Source organism: Erpetoichthys calabaricus, chromosome 10 (genome assembly GCF_900747795.2).
Source record: "Erpetoichthys calabaricus chromosome 10, fErpCal1.3, whole genome shotgun sequence".
Taxonomy (NCBI): domain Eukaryota; kingdom Metazoa; phylum Chordata; class Cladistia; order Polypteriformes; family Polypteridae; genus Erpetoichthys; species Erpetoichthys calabaricus.
Genome location: NC_041403.2, coordinates 137214284 through 137241375, shown reverse-complemented (window position 1 = coordinate 137241375; position 27092 = coordinate 137214284). Strand labels below are relative to the sequence as shown.

Below are 27092 nucleotides of genomic sequence, written 5' to 3'. Positions count from 1 at the left end.
TTTTTCATTTTGGGTACTGAGGTGGCATCAACATAGTTGCATTATCTATAATATAATTAAACACCAAGGTTTGTGTGTCCAGTACTTCAGAGTTATCTGACTGGTCAGTTTGTCTCATTCAAAGACAAAGTATAAAACTGGATTGGAGGAGAGAAAGATTCCTAAAAAATAATGAGTCTGAGAAGCAGGCTTTATGGGAATGTGCTTGAGAAAGGAAGCGCTGCTGAAGAGAAGTACAGACACACACGAATACAGAGGCAAGGCTCTGTAAGTATATGTAGGGCAAGAGATAGCAAGTACAGTGGAACCTCGGTTCAAGAACGTCTCGGTACACGTACAACTCGGTTTACGACCAAAAAGTTTGCCAAACTTTTGCCTCGGTTCATGACCACACACTCGGTATATGAACAAGCCAATTTCCCTTTTGGTTTGTGCGCGCCGATGATTTACACACATGTTGCATTGTTCTCGGTCAGACGTGCGTGCTTTACCTGTGAACTCTTTGTGCTCTACAGTATTTCGTGTGCTTTTGCAGTTAACCATGGCTTCTAAGTAAGTGAAGAGTGGTGAGAAGAAAGTGTTGCAATGTTATTTTTCTCTTTTTTCAAATGTTCATTTTTTTCCCTGTGCTTAAAACTCATTTAAAAAGAGTGTTTACAGCGATCGGGTTGTAATGCTATTAGCGTGAACTCCTGTAATGTTACTGTCTTGGTTGGCTTTTAAACGTTAACATTATACAATGATATTGACTGTTATACCTGCCTCACACTCTCCACCTTGCACTTTTTAACTTGCACTATGCATTTATCACTCTTTAATTAATATTGTTTTTATCAGTATGCTGCTGCTGGAGTATGTGAATTTCCCCTTGGGGATTAATAAAGTATCCTATCTATCTATCTATCTATCGTGAACGGCACTATATAGCGCCCGACCCGGCACAGACTCCGACAGAGGCACGTACTTAAATAAAGCACACTCCTTTATTTTTCTTCAGCCGTGGGGCACGCCTTCCCCGTGTCCCACAGGCCCAACACAGTCCCAGAACACTCACAATATCACAATACAATTCTCTCTTCTTTCTTTACCACCACTCCTCCTCAGGATTAGTCCTCCTCCTCCCGACTCTGGCTCTCCCGAGTGGTGGTGGCTGGCCCTTTTTATACCCCACCCGGAAGCGTTCCAGGTGCTTGATCACCTGACCCTAATTGCCCTTCCGGGTGGGGCTGAAGATCTGACCAGCCGGGCTGCTGACTCCATGCTGACTCCCCCTGGTGGCTATCTGAGCCCCCAACCAGGCTGTGGAGGACTCCATCTCCCATGGAGCCACGCGCCGGGTTGGGGAATCATTGGCCGCCAGGGAGGCTGCCACCAAGCGTCCCGGGGGAGATATTGAACAGTCCATGGCTGCTCCCCCGGAACATACACAGTAGGGGCGTCCCGGCCAGGCATGGAACCCAGCCGTCCGTCACACTATCTATCTATCTATCTATCTATCTATCTATCTATCTATCTATCTATCTATCTATCTATCTATCTATCTATCTATCTATCTATCTATCTATCTATCTATCGGTTGCTGCTAGGTTGTTAATGCTGAATTAATAATTGAAATCTCCAATTCACCAGACCTTTGGGGATGTGGAAAGAAAGCCCACTCAAGACACAGGAGAATATGCAAATTCCACACGGACAACAACCGAGCATGAAATTTACACTTCATATCCACGATTCAGCAGGACTGACCCAGCACTGCCCATGTGTCCACCCGTTATGATGCCCTCTAATTATTAGTTTTCCTCCTTTAAATGTGCTTACAGCTGCAGCACTGAGAATGTGTTTTGTAGGCTTTCTTCATATTCACCCCTGTTGTAAGAAATGATTCAGCTCAACAGACCTAACAGTCGGTGTTCTGTCTGAAATTAATTTCTGTGTGTTTAATCTTTTTTGCCTTATAGGTGAGAGCAACAGAGAATAATACCCACCCATTCCTTCTTTATTTACCCTGTGTGATCTAGTTAAGTTATGTTTTGCTGTGTCTTGAAATTGTCCCATACGCTTGAGAAACAAGCTCGCTTTAGCTTTTGAATTAGGCCTGGATGAGTTTATTTAAAACTGCTTTTCAATGTTACTTAAAAAATACAGTTTGGAAAAGTTAAATCAAGTAGCCTTGGGAAATTCACAGAATTATGGCCTACTGTTTTGTGTGAGGTCATTAAATGTCATTGCCTTTTCGTTGGTTATTAGTGTCTATTTACAAGGCTTTGTGCCTGCAGACATGCATCTTAAAGGAGACAATTAAAGTATACATCTCATGCAAATGTGAAGGCTTGTACCTTCTAGTCTCACTGAGTCATATGTACAATATATACATATGGAGACAACCATAAGTGAATTTGGCTTAAAAACTGTGTAGGGACAATTAGATGGATTGTTCAATTTCACATTGCTAAACCAATCCAATGCATCATGACGGTGGAGCTGAAAGTAGGGGCAATGATTTTTGAACTGCAAAGAGCAATGGTGTCCTTGTTGTGTGACAGAGAGCAAGCTTCTGATTATGATTAACTGCCTACAGCCAAAATGTCTCCTTAAAAAGACCCCTATTAAGCATATAAATGTTTGTTATGTGAGAAGAGAACATACTGAATGTGTTAGAAAAATAATAATAAAAAAAATAACCTGTTGCAGGGGAAAAATTTCTGTAACATAAGATTATACACTGTCATTCGAAGATATCAGTAGTCTAATGTTAAAAGTGAATAATACATTGACTTAGGTGCTGTGTTTGCCATCTGTTGTTCAGTTACGGTGACAGCATCAGAGTCAATGTGAGGTTGAAATGCAACAAATACACTCAAAGTAAATGGTGCATCATGCCACGTCTGAAGGAGGTGGCTGATATTAACAGAGTTGAAAATGAAGAGCTACAGGAAGATGCAGATTACAGTTTTCAAAACATCCGATTCAGTAGATGTGCCTAATGACACCAGTAGAAGCATGAACAAACTTGCATAGCTTCCACCTTCTGACTGCACGTCTAAACGAATAACTAAAGAAAATTAACAAAAACTACCTGATTGGAAATGCAAGCATAATTATCCAGAATATAGCCAAAGCGTTTTAACATGTATTATATACAGTACATAGACCACGATGCTTATCTAAACTCTCTTTACTATTGTTAAGCCATATAGGGATGCAATAGTCAGAATCATGAAGATATCGCAGCACACAGAAGCACTTCTGAAAAACATGGAGCCAAGTAGCTGCAGTAGTCTACGTGTGTTTCTGTCTCTTCTGTCACCGTGCTCTTCACATTACACAAATTAATTATTAATCTTCTGTTACCTTGTGCTACTAAGGTTCTGAAATGATAACACCAATGTTAGCTTTTTATTTTCTTTTTGTGTGAAATCTTTTGTTCAGTTCCTTCTGCTCTCTCCCTGTGTTTTAAACATCACAGACTGGAGGATTTAAGGGTGGGTGTTCTAGGAAGGATCCCTGTGGGCATAGCTTTTGCAGCGGTGGATTTCACTGTCATTCACTACAAAACTTTTGAACAAGTTGTCCCCAGGCACGTATTCTTTTTTGAGACGGTGTACCTTCAAATCTGTTAATGTGCTAGTTTAAATTTCACACTAGCACCATTTTGTTTGTGACTTTTTTCATTTTTCAGACATTGTATGTGAATCGTGTGACATGAGCTTAGATGATGTGTTTCTATATTTAGGATTGATGTAGCACAGGGAGCTTTTCCTTCTTAGCAAATACTGTTAGACCTGATACTGCAACAAATTAAATTTGTGACCATGGAATGGAAAGCTGACTATTTTTTAACTATTTTTTAACAGAACTCAAGTATAAAATGTTGAAATGTATTTTATTTTTCTTATTGTAGCAGAAGAAAAATAAAATGTTGAATGTTACACTCAATCAGTACAAGGACCCATAGTAGCTATTGGCAGTCTCTTGTCCCTTTACTGTGAAGTGGGTCCTCTGTCATGTGTGCTTCAGCCTGCAAGTAACCATGGTAACAGAATATACAATCTTCTCCAGTATTATCTGCATCTCTTTATTGAATTTTATTTGCATTCCTTTTAATAAGCAGTTTCTTTGATTTTTTTTTGGTAATTCAGCATGCAAAAGGGTTTCATTTCACTGTTGCATAGAATGTTTTTTGGTGTGATGTTAAGCTTTTTATTTTTATTTGTCACCTTCTGAAATTCAGGTAGACCATCTCTTATTTCTGAAGAGTCATTTAGAATGCTGATATCAGAAGTCACCTAAGTCCTTTTAGCATTTTGCAGCAGGATGGGTAAGTGTGCTACAGATGTTTAACTCTAGATATCTAACCTTCTATCACTGCAGTATCACCTAGATCATGTGGACGAAGTGTCATTATGAGACAGAGTCAATGAGTATAAGATGATCAAGAATGCTGTTTCAGCAAACGTTGTGCTGAAAGGGGCCAAAGCACTGGACTGAAGCACAAAAGTTGCAAGTCTAGTCATCATCTCCAGCTCACTTTGTGACTTTTATCAAGTAACTTAATCTGTGCTCAAGGTGAAAAAAAGTAGATTTTAATCAATTGTATTAAACATCGGAATGTGCACATTATAGAAAAGGTTCTGTATAAGATAATGTTGTCTGGTGTGTCATTTGGGATCTTTTTTGTATTGAAAATAGTACTGAGTGATAATTTCTGGGGATGGTTGTTAGAGCTGCCTATATGAGTATTATAAAGTATGCAAACCGCCTCCCACGTACTCATTCATTGGCTTAAATCACTTTTAAACAAACTGTGTTTTATGGCATGAAGAGCACCTTTGTATCTGTGTAATTGCTTATAATGCATTCATTTGGATTGTATGCTTTAGTTTTTCATAGTCTGCTTTAACTCATCAACTGTTTTACATTCATAGCCTTGTTTTTAAACTTAAGTATACAAACTTTTGCTCCCATATGACAATAGAAATGTGAGAATGCAATTATTTGTTTTAATCATAAATAAAGATGTGAGAATTAAGTTCTTTCTGTTTTAATTGTAAATAGTCCCAACAGAAAGTTACCTAACTCTGTTTGGGCTATGGGAAGATGTCATAATGACACTGACCTGGCAATTGCAAATAAATCCATGTGACTTTCCAGTGATTTTCAGTCATAGACTTCATTTACATAATCAGTGGGTCAGGTTCAGTTGTGGCACACTCCTCATGTAATGTGACATGCCCAGCAACTCAGTCCAACTAATCTGGAACAGGTTTGATTTTGTTTTAAGTCGCAGGCTCTGTGCCCATGAGAGCTTACAATCTGATCACTTACCAAGAAGTGCAATTAATTTAATGAAGCTACAAAGAATAAGGAATGTGGTTGTTTTGAATCACACAAACAGAAGAAAGTCTTGTCTGTCTGATGTCTCATGTTTTAAGCATAATGATGCAATGCAAAATAGAGAAAAAGGGCCCAGATTGTAGCTGAACTCGCCATACCTGTAAACCCTTTCTATAGGCACTAGCTTCTTCAGGCAGTACGATATTTGTTGTCAGTAATGGAGCAAGCTCGTGATACTTTGGAAATGTGATAATATGCTGGAAAGTCATCATGCAGTCGTATAATTTCAAATTCCCTGTGAATTCTTGTTGTGCAAATTGACATACTCAGGCGGTGACAAGATCATTAATTGTACTCTTAAAGTTTGACACCCCCCAACTGGAAGTCATTTGATGTGGCAGTGGCTAAGAGTCTAATTCTACCGGTCCATGGATAAAGGCCTTAAAAGCATTACAATGTACCCAGCCTTGGGGAAAGGGCCATGGTAGGAGAGGAAGAGGTGGCAGGGAGGATGATTAAACTACAATCATGCACTAACCAACTAAGGTTGCACACACAAAAAATATAAGTTCAATTTGGAAAAATTAGCTTTAAGTAAAGAAAAAATTAAAATAAACAAAAAAGCCATTTCAAACCGAATTTATAAAACATTACAGCAATCTACACGAGAACAGGCCATTCAGCCCAGCAAAGCTCGCCAGTCCTATCCACTTGTTCTTCTAAAAAAATATGTCTAGTTTTGAAAGTCCCTAAAGTCCTACTGTCTACCACACTACTTGGTAACTTATTCCAAGTGTCTGTGGTACTCTGTGTAAAGAAAAACATCTTAATGTTTTTGTGAAATTTACCCATAACAAATTTCCCTCTGTGTCCCCATGTTCTTGATGAACTCTTTTTAAAATAACAATGAGGAAGAGGATGGCGAAGAAGAAGTGGGATAGTCAGAGAGATGTAAAAAGTAGATAAGAGTAAAAGGAGATAAGGCATAAGGTGAAGAGAGAGGTGGCGAAGGCTAAAGAAAAGGCGTATGATGAGTTGTATGAGAGACTGGACACTAAGGAGGGAGAAAAAGACCTGTACCAATTGGCTAGACAGAGGGACCGAGCTGGGAAAGATGTGCAGCAGGTTTGGGTGATTAAGGATAAAGATGGAAACATACTCACAAGCGAGGAGAGTGTGTTGAGCAGATGGAAAGAGTACTTTGAGAGGCTGATGGATGAAGAGAGTGAGAGATTGAGAAGGTTGGATGATGTGGAGATAGTGAATCAGGATTAGTAAGGAGGAAGTAAGGACAGCTAGGAAGAGGACAAATGGGTGGATTGGGTAGAGACAGATGGGTATCAGCAAGAGTGAAAGGGAAGGTCTACAGGACGGTAGTGAGACCAGCTTTGTTATATGGGCTGAAGACAGTGGCACTGACCAGAAAGCAGGTAATAGAGCTGGAGGTGGCAGAGTTAAAGATGGTAAGATTTGAATTGGGTGTGACAAGGATAGACAGGATTAGAAATGAGTACATTAAAGGGTCAGCTCAGGTTGGATGGTTGGGATACAAAGCCAAAGAGGCGAGATTGTGTTGGTTTGGACATGTACAGAGGAGAGATGCTGGGTATATTGGGAGAAGGATGGTAAGGATAGAGCTGTTAGGCAAGAGGAAGGCCTAAGAGAAGGTTTATGGATGTGTTGAGAGAGAACATACAGGTGATGGGTGTGACAGAGCATGATGCAGAGGACAGGAATATATGGAAAAGTATGATCCGCTGTGGCAACCCTTAACGAGAGCAGCTGAAAGAAGAAGAAGAAGGAGGTGTTAAATTTCATCTGTCACAAATCTGCCCAGGCCTGTTTGCTGTTCAAGTCCCTTTGTAATGATTCAACAGATTCCAGATTATCTGCAAATCCAACTATCTTTATATCATCTGCAAACGTAACCAGCTTTTTACTTATATTCCTAACCAAATCATTTATATATATTAAAAATAGCAGTGGCGCTAGCACCAAATACATGTGGAATGCCACTCTTAACATCAGCCAGGTCTGATAAGATTCCACGCACCATCACAACTCTAGTTACTGTGCCTGAACCACTTTTGCACCCATTAACTAACATGACCCCGAACTCCCAATTTTGTTTTAGTTTGATGTCCAAACTCTCATGTGGCATCTTGTCACATGCTTTCTGAAAGTCCAGATAAATAATATCATATGCTCCACATTGACCACACCCTTTTGTTGCTTCCTCATAGAATTCCAACATGTTAGTAAAATATGACCTCCCTCTTCTGAAACCTTGCTAACTGTTCAGTAAAGCTCCTGTTCTTGCCATGTGTTGCTCAATCTTATCCTTAATAATTCCTTCCTTTAATTTCCCTGTGATGCACGTTAAGCTTTCTGGCCTATAGTTGCATGGATCTGCCCAGTCACCCTGTTTTTATAATGGGATAATATTTGCGATTTTTCCAGTCCTTCTGAATTTCACCAGTGCACAGTGACTTCCTAAAAATATCCATCAAGGCTTTATATATGTACTCGCTAACCTCCTTAAGAACTCGAGGGTAAATATTATCTTGTTCTGGAGATTTGTTTGATTTCAGCCTATTTAATCTAAGCAGCACTTCTACCTCCACGATTTCTAAATCCCTCAGTATCTCGTTGGTAGTCCCTTTTACTGATGGGAGGTTATCTACTTACGCACATAGGAAGACCTTAGAAAAATGAGAGTTTAGAGTATTCACTATTTCACTGTCTGCATTTTTTAATTCCCCTTTTCTATTCCTGATGCACTTCACCTCCTCCTTGACTGTTCTTTTTCTGCTAAAAAACTCTTTGGGTCATCTTTTATGTTATCTGCTATATTTCTTTCTAACTGTCTTTTAGTCTACCTAATATCCTTCTTTCCCTAATACTTTCCAGGTGAATCCACATGTCCTCACTAAGATGGGGCTCATCATCCAACCGAAGAAGACTTGCATTTTTTAAATTATGCTTGACATAAATTACAACCCCACCTCCTTTTCTGTTTAGTCTACCCTGAATATCACACTAAGTTATACTAATCCCTATCTTTGTTGTTTAGCCAAATTTCTGTTATTGCTATAATAGCATAACGATGCTGTTCTACATATAATTCCAACTTGCATGTTTTGGTTTTGATACTTCTAGCATTAAGGCAAGCTATTTTTAATGTGTTACTCATTTTACTTTTACATTTAAATGTTGGATTAGAATTTACATTACTATGCATTTTTATTTTTAAACTATTGTTTGTTCCTACGTGTACAGTTCTAAATCTGGCCTTTCCTAAACTCCCTTTCCCCCATTCCCTAGTTTAAACAATCCTCGAATAACCTACTCATAAGTCTCCCGAACACACTGGTGCCCCTTTGGTTCATATGTCACCCGTTGCCACAGAACATGTGCCATCTGTTCCAAAAGGAGTTCCATTGTCCCATAAACCCTTCAAACCTACACAAAGATTTGAGCCACGTGTTAAGCCTTCTAATCTCCTCAATCTTACCTGGTCTGACGTGTGCATGATACATTTGAGAAAGTGTAAGACCTCATTTTGGTATGCATATGTGTTGCTGTAATTGTAGTTATAGCAGTAGCTTGTTACGTTTGCACAGAGTACAATATTATTATTATTACAATCAAATTCTTAACTTGTATTTTCAACCAACATGCAACATGGCGCCACTCTCTAATGCCATAATAAACTTTACATTTTATAAAGTACGCAGGGCACGTACAGTATCTACAAGCACTCAAGCCATGTGGCATTTTATATTCTCATCTAAAGATCTTGTTCCTTATTTCTATAAAATAACACCTAAAAGTTTAGTGTTGCAGATTTAGAAGTTGATGATTTTCTGTTCGTTATGGCACACTTGTCGAAAGGATATTTGCGAGCACAAACATAACCAGGAGATAGAAGTGCTTAGCGAAATATTATAGTCAAAAGTGAATGCCAGGTCAGGGCCAAAGAGTCAGTTGCAGAATTCAGGATGATCCTGTGCTGATCTGGTCTTAGTACATATTTACAGTAACTAGGCTAACAATCAGGTTTAGTGCTCATAGCAGTGTGCAGCAGACTAACTTCTCTGCCACTCGCGTTGTGAAGGTTGGTGCTGAACGCATGCTAAAGACAGATCAGCTGCCATGCTGCGTGATCTGCATGTCGCGCTGAGTGTCGATCATTTAAAAGCCTGTGCAGCAGCTGCTACTACCAAGCTCTGTGATCTGCATATCACTCTGCACGTCGATCATTTAAAAACCACTACCGTGCTGCGTGATCTGCATGTCATGCTGTGCGTCGATCATTTAAAAGCCTGTACAGCAGCTGCTGCTACCAAGCTGCGTGATCTGCATGTCACGCTGCGCAACGATCATTTAAAAGCCTGTACAGCAGCTGTCCTTTAACATCCCACGAGACAAGGAAGTGAGACAAAAGTGTCTCCGATAAATTGTTTGTAAGTAGGACATGATGTGCAAGAAGTCTCGCAGGACTTCAGAGTGTCTCTCTGAGATGATCACTTTTTTTTTTTATATAATAGATGGATATATATTTATATATATATACAGTATATAAAATGCGAAATTGACTGACTGACCTGACTGAGTCACTCACTCATTCAACAACAAAAACACACTTCTACATCTAGGTCAGTAGGTATCCACTTAGAAAAGGCATTTCAATATATCAATATTTAGTGGTATCACCCCATTACATTAGAAAAACTATATATCCCAAAATCTCAAAAATGCCTTGATGGATTTGATTGAAATTTGGTGATGTTATAGAAAAAAGAAAATTGGTTGACCTATTTTTTTATGTGTCAATACATTTAATATTTTTTAATATTACACTGACTTACATGCTAACAACAGCTCTGAAAGCATGCCTTATGCAAAGGAAGGATGCAGCAGAAGCGATTAATGGGCCATGCGTGTAGCACCATTAACCAACAGGGTGGACAGATGACTGAAGACAGGATGCTGTCCTGGACAGAAAAAAAGAGACATGATCACATTGTAGAATGGAAAGAGAAAGTATGGTGAAGCTTGAGGAAGAAGCAAATCTCAATGATTAGCAACTGCTGTTTTTTTCTGTTGACTACCAGCACTCTTAGATCATAGATATATACCAGCTATTATCTTGATTATCCATTTCAACCTTCAGCCACTGACTACGGTACTGAAATGGAGCTTCAGCTGCAAGTAGGACGACTCCTCTGTTGCAAAGCCCGATGGAAGAAACAAGGGAGCTGCTAAGTAGAAGAAAGAAGAGGGCACCAGGCTTTTAAAGATGACAGATTCCAGTCTGTTGTTTTTAACCTCTTTTTAATTGGATTTATTTATCCATCCATTTTTCAACTGGCTGAATCCGAACACAGGGTCACAGGGGTCTGCTGGAGCCAATCCCAGCTAACACAGGGCACAAGGCAGGAACCAATCCCGGGCAGGGTGCCAACCCACCGCAGGACACACACAAACACCTCCACACACCAAGCACACACTAGGGCCAATTTAGAATCGCCAATCCACCTAACCTGCGTGTCTTTGGACTGTGGGAGGAAACCAGAGCGCCCGGAGGAAACCCATGCAGACACGGGGAGATCATGCAAACTCCTTGGAGGGAGGACCCGGGAAGTGAACCCGGGTCTCCTAACTGTGAGGCAGCAGCGCTACCACTGTGCCACCGTGCCGCCCTGGATTTATTTATTTGAATTATTTTAACCTCCACTTTTATTTGCCCAGTTTTTATGGATTATTTATTTATTGTGAACGTTTTTGAAGCACTGCACTTTGGACACTGATTTTTTTAATAAAAGCACTTGTTCACTCTTTTGCAGCATCCCCTTGCTCAGTTTGATTTGTTTCCATCAGACCATTTCATCCGGTTACATTACTGACGGTGTTGGGTTCGAGGGCTCCCAAATTTGGAAGAGGGAGCATGAAGCTGGACCCACATCGTCACAGTGTTTATTTTGGGTTCTTCCAGTAGAGGTTTCCTAAGATGCTTTTGTTATTGGCCATTTAATTGTATATGTGCTGCTGTATGATGATTACATTTTTGAAGTAAAAAATGTGAAAATGAGCATGACAATTGCAACACTCAATATACAGCTCGATGCAGAATGAAATTTGATAGCAACATCAGAAAATCGACTTGTGAGACTGCTTACACTACAAGACAGCTGGCTGAAATTTCTGACGTGACAGAAATTCTTGCGATTTTATAAAAGCCCAGTCTTTATATGCAGTTGGGAATTGCAGCCCTTCTCATACTGCACATGAAACAGTGAAGCTGAAATTCAAGGCCAACTCAGAAACTGTAAATCAGATTTAAAATTGTGCCCAGTATTAGATATTGGGGCTTGAATTTGTAAAGGAGAAATGTTCCATGCTCCACACTCATTACATTAATACATCCGTGTAACACATAGGGTAATGGTATTTATTTATATCCACTTTAAACACTGCTTTCCATTTTCATTCACAGGGGGACTAAAAACAACTGAAGAAAAGCATAAAAAGACAAACTGCACTTAAGTGAACAGTGTAAACAATTGAAAATAGTAAACATCTAAAATTTATAATAATATAGGTTCAAATTTCTCATTATACCTACTGATCTCCCATTTCAACTGAAAAGAATACACTTTCCCATAAACCTGTTTTGTTATGACCATCAACTTAAACCGAGTCACTACGAAAAGAAAAAAGTAGGAACTGATCTAATGCATGTATGTTTTCCTCGTGGATAATTGTCTATAGCATGTTCAAGAGTAAGCAGATCCAGTAGCCTAATATTATTATTATTATTATTATTACAGATTATTTTACTGATGTCTTTATCCAAGGTGACGTACAACATTTGAGATACAATTTGTTACATTTCTCTTGTTTTTCCAATTCGATCACAAGCAGGTGACGTGACTTGCTCATGATGACACAGAGCCAGCAGTGGGATTTGAACCCATAATCTTAGGGTATGAAGTCTAAAGCCTTAACCGCTACAATGCTACCATGCCAATAATATTAGTCCTTGGACAAAAATACTACAAATATTGTATACAGAGAATTTTAGTTATATAGTACTTTGGATACGTATACACCCAAATAAACAATGACACTGTAACTGACTGTCTTACGAAATTTCCCAGGAGAAGCCGAGTGAAACAGCAAGTCTTAAATATGTTCACTGACATAATGATGTACTTTGTAGCGCTGTGTATATGCATGAATGGACTGTGGGGCATGAATAATGGATGGGGGTCAATTTCAGATTTACCTATGGGTTTCCTGGAAGGGAACTGGGTTTGAGTGGCATTGCTACTTCATGAATTCAGTGTTCTGGGTTTGAATTCCACATCCACTTGATGTCTGTGTGGAGTTAGCATGTTCTGTCCATTGGTGTTTTTCCAACATCCCTAATGAAGTAAAGATTATGTTAACTGGTGACTCTAAATTGGCCCTGTTAAGCTCTAGACTGGAGTAGTTCAGGGATAATTGTGCCAGCTCACTGTAACCCTGAACTAAACTAAGAAAGTTTCAGAATGTTAGTATATTTATATATTTATATTATCTTTTTGATATTAGTATTCTCAGGGTGCAAATGAGATTATTCTTCTTACAGGTTTAATAGGCATGTCTCTTCCAAGTGTATAGATGGTAAATTTCACACTGCATGACTTCACATGTCTGATTAACTTCTGCAGCTTTTCTTCACGGGTATGGTGCTGTACATATTCAGTTTTAAACAGATTGACGGAATTTTATTGCTGGTTGTATCCTTCACTGAATATCCTTTTTCTGTCTGATTTTTCCTTTTAGATGTTGCCCATTCCATTTTGCCCCCTGTGGTATCAACACTAGGAGGACTTGTTTTTGGGTATGAATTGGGAATAATCTCTGGAGCACTCCTTCAGCTGCAGGTGGAGTTCAAGCTTGCCTGTTTCCAACAGGAATTTGTTGTGAGCGCTCTCCTGCTTGGTGCCCTCTTGGCATCTCTAGTGGGTGGAATCCTCATTGATAGTTATGGCAGGAGAAAGGCAGTATTGTTTAGCAACCTGCTTATACTTGGGGGAAGTCTGATGCTTTCCCTTTCTGGATCTCTCATTCCCTTGGTGTTCGGTCGGATTACTGTGGGCTTCGCCATATCCATTTCCTCCATATCCTGCTGCATTTTCATTTCAGAGATGGTTGCTCCCCATCGCCGAGGGATGCTTGTGTCTCTTTATGAAGCTGGGATTACTGTTGGCATCTTGGTTGCTTATTCTATGAACTACTGTTTTTCTGACTTCACAAGAGGTTGGAGGTATATGTTTGGACTCGCCATCATCCCATCTGTGATTCAATTAATTTGCATCTTATTGCTGCCATCTTCACCAACAGGTTCTAAAAAAGTTGATCTAGAGAGACCAATCCAGTCTGGGCTGGTGGAGTTAAACAGAATGGATGAGCAGGAGAATGGAAATGCTGTCCAGCACTACAGTTTCCTCTATCTCTTTCAGAAGAAAGATAACATGAGAACCAGGATGCTGATTGGTTTAGGGTTGGTGCTTTTTCAGCAGTTCACTGGTCAGCCAAATGTTCTGTTCTATGCTTCAACCATTTTCCACTCTGTTGGTTTTCACAGTGATGCCTCAGCAGTTCTGGCTTCTGTGGGACTCGGTGTAGTTAAAGTCTTTGCCACCCTGGTTGCTATGAGTTGTGCTGACCGAGTTGGAAGAAGGGTACTACTCCTGTTGGGCTGCACTGTGATGTCACTATCTCTAATTTTCATTGGAATTTTGAGCCACAGTGCTTCACTTCAACAGAACAGAACCAAGTGCACCCAGTTTGGAAACATGTCTGTGAATGAAACATCTCACTTATTTCCAAGCACAAACCAAACATTGGCTTTAAGTAGCAGTCTACATCTTGAAATGCATCAGAATATCAGTATTTCTGCAGTGTCTAATGCATCTGTTTTTGATTTGTCACTGACAACTTCTGAGTCACAATCTGCCTCTCAAATAATGCCAGTAAAGCCACTGACATTAAAGCCTCAGATGTTTTCACAAACCATTGAACACAATATCTTCAACTGGCTTGTGCTGATCAGCTTGATGGCATTTGTAAGTGCCTTCTCAATCAGCTTTGGACCAAGTAAGTACATTTTAACTGCTGGGTTATCCAGTTTGTTTGGCCCTCATGTTCTTTGAATGTATGTGAGTATGTTCTGTTTGTATGTATGTACAGTGCATCCGGAAAGTATTCACAGCGCATCACTTTTTCCACATCTTGTTATGTTACAGCCTTATATCAAAAAGGATTAAATTCATTTTTTTCCTCAGAATTCTACACACAACACCCCATAATGACAACGTGAAAAAAGTTTACTTGAGGTTTTTGCAAATTTATTAAAAGTAAAAAACTGAGAAATCACATGCACATAAGTATTCACAGCCTTTGCTCAATACTTTGTCGATGCACCTTTGGCAGCAATTACAGCCTCAAGTCTTTTTGAATATGATGCCACAAGCTTGGCACACCTATCCTTGGCCAGTTTCGCCCATTCCTCTTTGCAGCACCTCTCAAGCTCCATCAGGTTGGATGGGAAGCGTCGGTGCACAGCCATTTTAAGATCTCTCCAGAGATGTTCAATCGGATTCAAGTCTGATCTCTGGCTGGGCCACTCAAGGACATTCACAGAGTTGTCCTGAAGCCACTCCTTTGATATCTTGGCTGTGTGCTTAGGGTCGTTGTCCTGCTGAAAGATGAACCGTCACCCCAGTCTGAGGTCAAGAGCGCTCTGGATGTCTCTGTACATTGCTGCAGTCATCTTTCCCTTTATCCTGACTAGTCTCCCAGTTCCTGCCGCTGAAAAACATCCCCACAGCATGATGCTGCCACCGCCATGCTTCACTGTAGGGATGGTATTGACCTGGTGATGAGCGGTGCCTGGTTTCCTCCAAACGTGACGTCTGGCATTCACACCAAAGAGTTCAGTCTTTGTCTCATCAGACCAGAAAATTTTCTTTCTCATTGTCTGAGAGTCCTTCAGGTGCCTTTTGGCAAACTCCAGGCGGGCTGCCATGTGCCTTTTACTAAGGAGTGGCTTCTGTCTGGCCACTCTACCATACAGGCCTGATTGGTGGATTGCTGCAGAGATGGTTGTCCTTCTGGAAGGTTCTCCTCTCTCCACAGAGGACCTGTAGAGCTCTGACAGAGTGACCATCAGGTTTTTGGTCACCTCCCTGACTAAGGCCCTTCTCCCTCGATCGCTCAGTTTAAATGGCCGGCCAGCTCTAGGAAGAGTCCTGGTGGTTTCAAACTTCTTCCACTTACGGATGATGGAGTCCACTGTGCTCATTGGGACCTTCAAAGCAGCAGAAATTTTTCTGTAACCTTCCCCAGATTTGTGCCTCGACATAATCCTGTCTTGGAGGTCTACAGACAATTCCTTTGACTTCATGGTTGGTTTGTGCTCTGACATGAACTGTCAACTATGGGACCTTATATAGACAGGTGTGTGCCTTTCCAAATCATGTCCAACCAACTGAATTTACCACAGGTGGACTCCAATTAAGCTGCAGAAACATCTCAAGGATGATCAGGTGAAACAGGATGCACCTGAGCTCAATTTTGAGCTTCATGGCAAAGGCTGTGAATACTTATGTACATGTGCTTACTCAATTTTTTTATTTTTAATAAATTTGCAAAAATCTCAAGTAAACATTTTTCACATTGCCATTATGGGGTGTTGTGTGTAGAATTCTGAGGAAAAAAAATTAATTTAATCGATTTTGGTATAAGGCTGTAACATAACAAAATGTGGAAAAAGTGATGCGCTGTGAATACTTTCCGGATGCACTGTAGTACGTTAGGAGCTTTGAAGAAGTAAATCACTACAACTGACAACATTATCTACCGTAATCTAAATGTATACAGTGACCAACTGAACAGCAAAGAGTTATGGTTACATAATTTAATGTTTAATTGACTGTGTGTCTTTAATGATCTTACTGTGATATATTATTCTAGCCCATCACGTTTTTTTTTTTTAATCTTTATTTTCAATGACATCATCATAGGGTATTTGTGCATGTTGCAATTTCGTATTACATTTGAAGACTATGAACATTTTGTTTGTAACAATGGCATCCCACTGCTACATTATGACTGCCTACAGCATGGCATGGGATGTCATCATTCCACTACCATGAATATAGCAGCATACACATGTCTGGTATTCTTGTTTTGGACAGATTTTTTTTTCTTTGCCACTTACGTTAGCGATAGAGGAAGCCAAAAGTTGCTTCCAAGGAGACTTTATTGTTAGGATTTTAATTTTCTGACAGTCTATGCTTTGCATTTTGGTAATAGGTTCTTAGCTTATGTGGCTGACTCTGTGCTCTGTGCTCTGTGCTTCCTTGCCTCCTAACTTAGATTCTGTTTGACCATTTTGGATTTTCTTCTCCCAGTCGAATGCCAAAAATTTTACAGGGCACTTCCTCCGTAACAGTGTCCTAAACAGTTTATTTATACCAAATATGTAAGAAGATGAAAAAATAGTATGAAAAGGCTACTTACAGTATATAAACAGAAATGTAAGGTCATCTCCTCATAGGTTCCTTGTAGGGAAAGGATACGGTACTGGTAAATTTTGATCATTGAACAGTTGTTATATATATGGTGTTGTTCAATAATTAAAATTTACCAGTACTGTATCCTTGCCTTACAAGGAATCATCTATTTAAATATTTAATCCGCTAACATGTATGAAGAATAAATTGTAAGATTTTAAATAATAACTTGAAAGTCAGGTTAATGAATCCAATGACCTTTCTTTGAGGATTTAAAAATTAAAAGGCCTGCCAAAAAAGATTAACAGGCATCAAATTGCAAGCCTTCATGTTGTTTTTTTTTCTTTCCATGTGACAAAATACTGAAATGCTTGTCAAAAAAGTATCTTTAATTTTAGTGAATGAAGAAGATAATAGTAATGAAACAAAACGCTCAGTTGCCATTGTTGGTGTTGGTTAAGGGATGCGGAATTTTGTCCTGGTCCTTTTGACATATTGCCAGTCAGATGAATAACTTCACATCACTTACATCTCCAGATGACTTCATGTATTTATTTATTATTTCCTTCATGGATTTATTATCATGTTGGATGGTCAGTAATTCAGATTGCAAAGTTTAATTTAAACTGTCAGGAAAAGCTGTATTCATGTAATAATTTAGCAGTTGCAACCTCAACAAACAAAATGGAGTTGATGTTTCATAAAAGCTACAAGAAGAAAAACTGTTAAGAAGCCATCCTACAAACTGGAGGCTGATCTAAATGTAACATCATTTATACCAACAGTTTATCATAGCAGCTAAATATGCTGAAATAATAGTAGTCATCCCTGCAGAGCATTTTCATCATGCGTAACTTTTCATATCATCATCATTAAAAAGCACATTACCTTATAAGTTGATCTGTTATCTACAGAGGCATCTATGTGTGAGCACTGAACCCAAATGAAGACATGGAAGGGCAGTGGACATTTATAAGGAAATTCTTAACACAACAGAGAGAACAGAAAATATAATGCGGAGCTAAAAAGGGAAAAGATCAAGTGGCCCACAGGGTTTACCTGTTCACATAGTGGTATGGATGGGCCACTTAATCACACTCCTCCAATGTTCCTTTTTCATCTTTCACACTTGTCTCATCTCCTTCACGCCTTTGCTTTTTGACATCTTTCCAGATGAGCCCTTGTTTGTGATCTTATCTTGACTACAAGCTCGATGCCTAAAGTGGACTTTAAAAAATGTGTGGTATTTTTCAAATTGATGTTATTTCTTCACAAACATAGTATACAGTATATGAATTTGCCAAATGAAATTGTGTTGTAATGTTAAGCATATTTCTGTAATTTACAAACTGTCTTTATGTTTTATAATGGAAACTTTAAGGCATGGAGCATTATCTTTATATATAATATGTTAACATGGCTGTTCGTTTGTCTGTCCAGGATTTTAAATCACCTGTAGCTCAGAAACCGTTTGACCTGTTGGCCTGAAATTTGGTACACATATACTATGTGACATCTACTATCCGCTTTCGGGGTGATGATTGACATCCAACGTTATTCCTCTTTTTATTTTTATTTTATTTTATTGTAGAATCAACTCTTGGCAGTGGCCAGCAGGGCAGTTGTGTGCCGCATGTGTACAGACGTCATTCTCATCCCTAACACCTTCGCCGTGAATTCCCCTACCTCTTCATATCTTAAATCATTCTTAAGGCAGATTGAAGACTTAAGCACCAGCTTAAGTGAAAAATGAAAGAAAACGTACTAAGAAATTGCAAAACAAACACTGACTTAATCAGTTTTAATGCAAAAAGACTCTTGCAAAAGAAGAGAAGAAGCAGGCCGCTAGGGTGGAAAAAAGAAGAGCTGCTCAGGAAGCAGCAAGCGCATCAACCTCTGAGCAAATGAATGCTAAACGTACAGAGAAAGAGTGAAAACTAGGAATGCTCAAGTCAAGTGTATTCACTGCACATTATTATGCAGTCCGCCGTTACTGGTACGAAATAAAATCCTAAAAAACATTCACTTTAAAGCGGGAAAAGTTTCAGTATAAGAAAACATGCCTTCCGTGTTTCCAATGCATGCTTGTGATAACAAAAGGGATCTGGAAATAATCATTTTATCACAAGTATGTGGAACTATTTTTCTTGTAGTAAGGCTGTGTTTTCTATTTGCTTCCATGACAATAAATACAGAAGTAAATCAGCATGCCAAATTGTGATTTGGACTTTAGAGATGAAACCACCCCCCCAGTTGAAAGGTTATTGTGGAGGAAGGCATGCACTGATAGAGCATGAACAAGCCAGTCTGCTTTTAAAATGGCTGAATCTCATAATAATATTGGTGTTTTTTTGATTGAAATTGACATGTATAAGCTGTTTTACAATGTTTGTGTAAACTCAAGACTCGGATCAATGATCAATTAACTTTCCTGGCCTGAAAAGTTGACATATTTGGTAAGTTTTCAAGCTTTTATTTTCCAATGATGGTCTTTGCCTCATAGCCTCCATGGTAAAATGCCAGGGTGGTCGAGAATGTTTTGTAATTCATAGAAAATGCTTAACTGTAGAACACAATTTTATGTGGCAAATGCATATACACTATGTTTGTGAAGAAATGACTTCGACTTGAAAAGTGCTGAATTTATCCTTTAATGCTGTGTTCACATTGAGTGCCTTTTGATGTAAGGATTCATAGTTTGCAGAAAATAATACCACTTGACTTAGCTAAGATGTAATGTAATACTGCCCTCCTATTCCTTTCAATAGCGACAAGAAAAAAAGGAAAAAAAAAAAACATGTATCAACTGAAAATATTATTTTGTCATCAAATTGTATGTTGTTATACAGTATGTAATATATCCAAGATATGTTTGCTTTTTATTTTCAAAACAAAAAAAATTCTTATCTTTAACTGCTTTTTGTTAGACCAGTAAAACAAATGCAGTTTCTTCAAAAATGCCAGCCAGAAATTTTCATAAATGCAAAGAAGTGGGAAGGTGAGGTGTGGTAACTCTGAAACAAGGCTATAATCATTAAAGAAAAGTGTAACTAAAATGACTAAAAAAGCATTTTGTTAACCAAAATAACTAAAGGCTATGTGAAAAACAAAAACTAAACTGAACTCAAAACTGTACTGTATACTCAAACTAACTGAAATAAAACTAAAACACTGTAAAGGCCAGCCCTGACCCAGACAGGCACAGGACACAATTCAAAGCACACAGGGTTTTTATTTTTTCTTTTCCCTTGTGGGAAACATCTTCCCCGTCTCCCACAAGCACAGCAACACAGCCCCAAACACAAGCACAATAAATAAACACAAATCTTTTCCTTTTTCTACTTCTTTTTCTCCTCCACTCCTCCTCGGCAAGCTTTGTCTCCCTCCTCCCGACTCTGGCTCCTGGAGTGGTGGCTATGGGCACCTTTTATAGCCCACCCGGAAATGCTCCAGGTGTATTGGAAGAGCTGCTTTCCAGGGCTCAGCAGCAGCTGCAGCACCCCCTGGTGACACCCTGGATCCCAACAGGGCAGCACCAAACTCCAACTCCCATGAAGTCCTGTAGGAGTCCTAGGCCAAAATGCAACCCAGGGGGGCTGCCATCTAGCATTCCGGGGAGGTACTGTCCTGAGCAGGCTTTCTCCCCCGGGCCTCCCAGAGAAGAGGCATCCTGGCCATCCATGACAACATGTAGAAATGAAAATGTGTTGAATAGTAACCTACCAATTGCTGATGTTCTCTTCCATGTAAAAGCACACAATTTATCCTTGCTCTAGTTTCACATCCCAATGATATCTTGAAATTTTACAAAGGAGAAGCAGCACAATGGCACCCCTCCTGGTAATCAATTACTAAAACTTGGGTTGTCTGGAAATCCATAGGAGCAATCTTTGAAATTGTGCCATTAAAGAACCTCAGTTAATTTGTCTGTTGCCCAACCATCATGAACATCTTTGTGCAAAGGTTGGCAGATTTTCCTTTGAAGTATCTTTGGTGTGTGAAACATAGTAAAGCAAAGCTCAACCATCACAAGTGTCAACAAACTACCTAGATTTGAAGAAGAAAGCACTGATTTCTGATTTCAATATACACCATTGGATCAAATGCAGCCCAGGAGATGGCACTTTAGGATAAATTAGGCCCACTATCAAACTGAAAAGTTTGTAACAATTAAGATATCATGACATTTTCATTCACAAATTCTAGGCAAATTGTAACTAGTTTTGAAAAGAGCATAGTAGGAAATGATGCTATCTTTAAACTGTGCGGGTCATTGGACAGAATTATTGATTTCTGCCTTGTGACTGATGCTGTCATGTTAGGCTCTAGAAGGACAAGCCAATTCGATCATGAATAAACAGGCATATGGAAAACCTTGTAAAAAATGAAATGCATTTAGGGCCAGTAGCAAATTCTGGTCCAGATTGTGATGATGCCAATATTGAGTTATGATTTGTAGCAATTTTAAATCAATTGTAAATGGTTTTGAATTATCTAGATATATATAATGCACTATTAATAAACTTGATCTTTGGTCATAAGCAACACACAGTACTGTATATCTTTGCAGCTTAATGAATTAATAAATGAATGAATAAATTAGTTGTGCTTGAATAATTTAGTCAGTGTGCCACATTAATTAATGCATTTTCAAGTGTGTTCTAGATAGATAGATAGATAGATAGATAGATAGATAGATAGATAGATAGATAGATAGATAGATAGATAGATAGATAGATAGATAGATAGATAGATAGATAGATACTTTATTAATCCCAAGGGGAAATTCACAAGTTGACTACTTGAATAGACGAGTCTTGGCATGTAAAAATCCATGTCCACGTTGTAAAAGTAAGAGAGTCCAGGGAACAAATCCACATAAAAGAAAGTGATAGAAGTGATTAATAAAAAATAATAAAAATAAAAATGTAGAAAAATAAAGTCGTACACGGAGCTGCTAAAAAGGCTGCCACTCTCGGCAGCGCCTGAGTCATCATCATCAAAAAAAAAAAATTATAATAATAATTATAATATATATTTATAATAATGTATCTAATAGATACAAATTTCAAATTATTATATATTGTAGTGACTAAGAAGCTAGTCAGTAAAAAAAATTATGAGCGATGGCCAGGAGAAAAAGATGTGGTCAGTAACAGGCAGGGTTCAATGCCAAAATCAGAAAGAAAGTTTACAAAGCCAAATTGATAACCAAAAATCAAAAATAAAAAGTACAGAGCTAGGAATCACAGAAAAAACAAGCAAAACCTATTTTAAGTCAACATTGGATAAGTTGAGAATGCGTGCTGTGACCTTTATACAAACGTGCCATTGACATCACCTGCTGCTTACTCCCTGTTCATCATGTGAGATGGCCATGGCAACAACCATGCAATTATACCCAAAATGGTGGGGAAAACAACAGTAGATAATAATAAACTTTTCAGGGTAACTTCTGATTGCAAAATAAGTCGTACCACTGAATTCTATGTGTCTGAAAACTTCTTTAAGTCAAATTTTATTTTATCTCAGGCAGAAGATGCAAAAAAATTAATGAAATGTGTGATCATAACACGAGTGTTTAATTATATTGCATAGTAGTAATTAGCGTTTACAGGATAACATAACTGAAATTTTTACACATAGCAACCCTGAGCAAGAATATCACTGTTGACTGTCCCTACTTTTTCATTAACTGTTAGGCACTATGTGAGCATGTAGCCTAAAACTTGTTAGCTAATTAGAAAGAACATGTTTTTAATACGAACACTTAGCAAAGTATTGTTTGTAAATGAGAACTCTTTGCTAGTACTGTATTTTGAGTATGACTCTGTAATTGATGTAGATAGTATAGTTTGTGAAACTCAATTAAAGGGAAAGAACGTTTAATCTGCTTTTATAGAGAAAGATGTCTATAAAAGGCTTAGAATTATGACACACTGAAAAAGCACAGACTTACCAAAGAAATTAAAACGACAGCTTATGTTAGTCGGCAAACTTTTGCTTCATGTTTTCTGAAAGCTGCTGGTGTGCAAGTACAGCTATTTATTAAATTAGGAATATCTTGCATGTTGTGTAAATCACTTGCCTTTATAACTGTACTCCTGGTGAACTGAGGAGCATAAAAAATAAACACACGGGACCAGGAATTGACTATAAGTCATATTCGGAAAAAAGTTAGTAACCAAGAAAACAAAACATATCTTTCACCCAAAATCAAAACTCTAACCAGAAATCAGAGCTGAGAAGGAATTGCCAAGAGTGACACTAAAACAAAGGTTTTTTTGTTTTATTTATGCAAATCACAAATGATTTGTTGCACTGATATTTAAAGCATTGCCTAGGTTATGTCATACGCCGAGACATATAAAACCGTGCCACCCGTCAACTACAGTATTAGCAGCATTCTTGCAACAAAGCCAACAAAATGGTGGCAATCATGAACAAACAAGTAGTGTTGTGGTAACTGTAGATGATTTGAAAGTGTGCAATTCTAGAAACCAGAATAACAGGAAAATAAAGCGAGAAACAGTCCAACTAAGACTTGCATGTATAGAATTCACAAAAAGCATTCATAGTCAAAGGAATTCAATTTTAAAGATGTCAAGCTCACAACAATAATTACTGTGAAGTAATTGATCTGAAGTTTAGAAGCAGCCAGTTTTTTTAATGAACAGACTGACACTGCTGCAATGCAAGGGGTCTTCTTTTATAACATTTTCTGAAGGTAACTCCATAGATGACATGAGAAAAAGGGAACTTGGTGCATTTTTTATTGTCATATCTGCATGCTTCTACAATCCGTGTTGCATGCTTTTTTTAATCTTCCTTTTGGACCATAGGTGTAAGTACACTACATGCAGCCCATACAAGTTGTACTCTCCAGAGGTGTTCAACTACTCTGTTCTCTAGCAACTTTGTGGCATCTAATACTTTAATAGGAGTCCCCCACTGCTCCGTAGTGTTTTGTCTCGACCATGGGTCTCCAACTCCAGTCCTGGGGCCTCATGTATAAACAGTGCATACGCACAAAAATGTTGTGTACTCCTGTTTCCACACTCAAATCATGATCTATAAAACCTAAACTTGGAGAAAAGCCATGCACATTTTCACGCTAGCTCAAACCCTGGCGTACGCAAGTTCTCTGCTTGGTTTTGCAAATCAAGCGTCAAAGCAGTGCTTTTTTTCCAGGGTGGTTTCCCTTTCTTTTTTAGATCCACATTCCTGATGCGGCTTTATCATGTACACTGAAATTAACAGCATATTGTTTATTAGTTTAAGGCATCTGATTGTAATTAACCTGTAGCAATATAATGGTTCACGGAATGGCCAAACTATTCCAAATACCATAGCTGCTTTAGCGTTGTTATTCTCAATGCACCACTCACAGTATTTATCCCACTGCATCTGAGTGTGGAATCACAGCTCTACAGCAGCTGATCAGAAAGAGAATTATCGGTATACAGCATCTAGCACACGCTGCCTCAGCCATGCGCTATTTGAACTGCTCTCATGCGACAAACGCTTCAGAGCCTTTCCTGTAGGGACATCGCAGTTCAGAAACAGTTTCATCCCAAGAACTATAAACACACTTAATCAATCCATCAAGTCCTCCTTGTAGAACTGTTTGTACTTATAAGTATAATTAACTCACTGTAAACTTGCAATACTTATAATATTGCACAACCTGACCCACTTTATAAAGCGCGTATTTACATATGGTGACGACATTTTTAAGATGAAATGCAGCTAAATATGTTTATTACATTATACAGATCTGCGGTGGGTTGGCACCCTGCCCGGGATTGGTTCCTGCCTTGTGCCCCGTGTTGGCTGGGATTGGCTCCAGCAGACCCCCGTGACCCTGTGTTCGGATTCAGTGGGTTGGAAAATGGATGGATGGATTATACTGATAAAATGTTAACATCATTTAAATAATCTATATTGTTAATAATTAAACATGTTAGAACACGATGTCGAAGCATTAGCAAGGAACAGGCACCCCTTTCAGGGATTGTTCCTGCCTAGTGCTGTATTCTTGCTGGGGCTGGCGCGACACTGGAAGGATAGATGGATAGAATAATTAAACATGTACTATGAAGATATTTTAATGTTCCTTAAAAGTTTTGAAGAATCGGCGTTCTAAGCTTACAGATGGCTAAACATCTATTACAGAGCTGATTGTGTGGCGATTGATTACTTGGAGAAAGAAAAGGAAGGACAGGAATCGGAGGTTAGTACATTTGAAAGAGACAGTACTGCTGCAATAAATTATTTCATCAAAGGTTATGCACCGCGCAGCAAGCATCTTGCGGAAGGTAGGAACAATCTCTGAATGGGTGCCAGCTCGTCACTATCACTGCGCCAGCGTGTTCCCATGTTTAATAATGTGCTTTAACTCCTATCATCATGAGTATACATCTCAGTATTTTAATCATTCAGAGAGCTGTAATATCACGAATGTAATGAATTCTGTGTCCTGTCGGAGGAAGAAAAAGTCAGTTTAAGAAGCATGTAGTGATTCACACACACAGAGCACATAGAAGAACACATACAGAACAAAGCATTTAATGTGCTACTTTAGTTATGATGGTATTTGAGAAGCTAGTAAATGGAATAATTTAAAGATGAAGTTTATGATGTTTTATTTTAATGACAAAATAAACTACAGGATTAAAGTTGAAATTTCAAGATTAAAGTTGACATTTTGAGCTTTTTTCCCCTCTGTGTCCTTATTTTTTTTTTCTTTTCTCTGTACCCTAATAAGCTTTCATATGACACTCAGACGGTGGGCTAAGACTCGCCTTTTCATGGCGACTTTGATACCTGACAACTTTTTTATTTCGAGCACTGTGCGACCTTGTGAACTTGAGCTTTCGAGTTTCTCCGACACTCAATGTCACTCGATCAACTTCCTTTTGTTGTTTATATCACTGTTTAAACCAACAAATAGTAAGTTTTTCCTTGCCTCCACTTGGTATTCGCTGAAATTCTTCTATTTTCCGCTGTGCTTTTGCCATTGCCTTTTCACAGAACGCTGAGCTTAAGGGCTATTTATATTGATTTGCATATTCAAAGAGGCATAATTCTGGTAGGAGTTGGGGAGTGACGGCAGGCGCGGGCACGTGCGTTACTTGTCACGCTGACCGGGATTTATGTACCGGAAGAACGTGGAAGTTGGCAAACACACAGATTTATGCATCTGGATTTTTTTGTGTGAATTCTACGCACAGTGTTATGCATGAGGCCCCTGGAGAGCTACTGTGGATGCAGATTTACATTTTAAGCCTTTTCTTAATTAGTGACCAGATTTTGCTAATTAATTATTTGCCTTAATTTTAATTGATGCACATCTTAAGACTCAGGCCACTTAATAATTTTTTTTTTATTTAGCAACCAAACAATATTAAGACACAAAATGTTCCAACACATAATTAACAACCTGCGTCCATCACACAATAACTAAAAATAAAGAAAGGTGAACGCTTCCGTAATGTTGATCTACTCAGGTCCACAAAACATTTTGACACTGCTATTAAAAAAGAAAATCAAGTCTTGGAAATGTCTGCCATGGCAGAATGAGCAGCATGGAGTTATATAACGGGTTGTGGGAAAACCAGGCCCGGACACCAACACAGACAGACACAGGAAGTCCCAAACACACATGTTTATCTATACATATTAATAAAAGGCAAAGCCCTCACTGACTCACTGACTGACTGACTGACTGATTGACTGACTGACTGATTGACTCACTCATCACTAATTCTCGAACTTCCCGTGTAGGTGGAAGGCTGAAATTTGGCAGGCTCATTCCTTACAGCTTACTTACAAAAGTTAGGCAGGTTTCATTTCGAAATTCTACGCGTAATGGTCATAACTGGAACATATTTTTTTGTCCATATACTGTAATGGAGGAGGCGGAGTCACGTGTTGCGTCATCACGCCTCCTACGTAATCACGTGAACTAAAAACAAGAAAGAGATTTACAGCACGAGTCAAACGCGGGAACGAAGGTAAATGACGTTAATTTTTGACTGTCTTTTAATACTGTGTAAGCATACATATTAACACATGTGCAATTAAACGTGTGCATTTACGGGGTGATTTCTCAGGCTTAAAAGCTCACCTTTTACTAAAAAGGTAAATGCAAAACTATTTTCAATCAGTTTATTGAAACGCTCCCGT

The 27092-nt window shown here is 38.7% G+C and overlaps 1 protein-coding gene across 3 annotated transcripts in view; it reads left to right on the top strand.

The window, feature by feature from the left end:
* Positions 1-27092, top strand: part of slc2a10 (solute carrier family 2 member 10) — a 69874-nt gene that overhangs the window by 6557 nt on the left and 36225 nt on the right. For 2 of the 3 annotated variants that reach the window (XM_028811925.2, XM_028811924.2), the window contains exons 2-3: positions 4232-4318; positions 13168-14484. In XM_028811925.2, coding sequence (XP_028667758.1) covers positions 4315-4318; positions 13168-14484 — 1321 coding nt within the window. In that variant the 5' untranslated portion in view covers positions 4232-4314. Of the gene's footprint in view, positions 1-3914; positions 4034-4231; positions 4319-13167; positions 14485-27092 lie in introns of those variants that run through there. The other variant, XM_051933108.1, reaches the window with a different exon arrangement.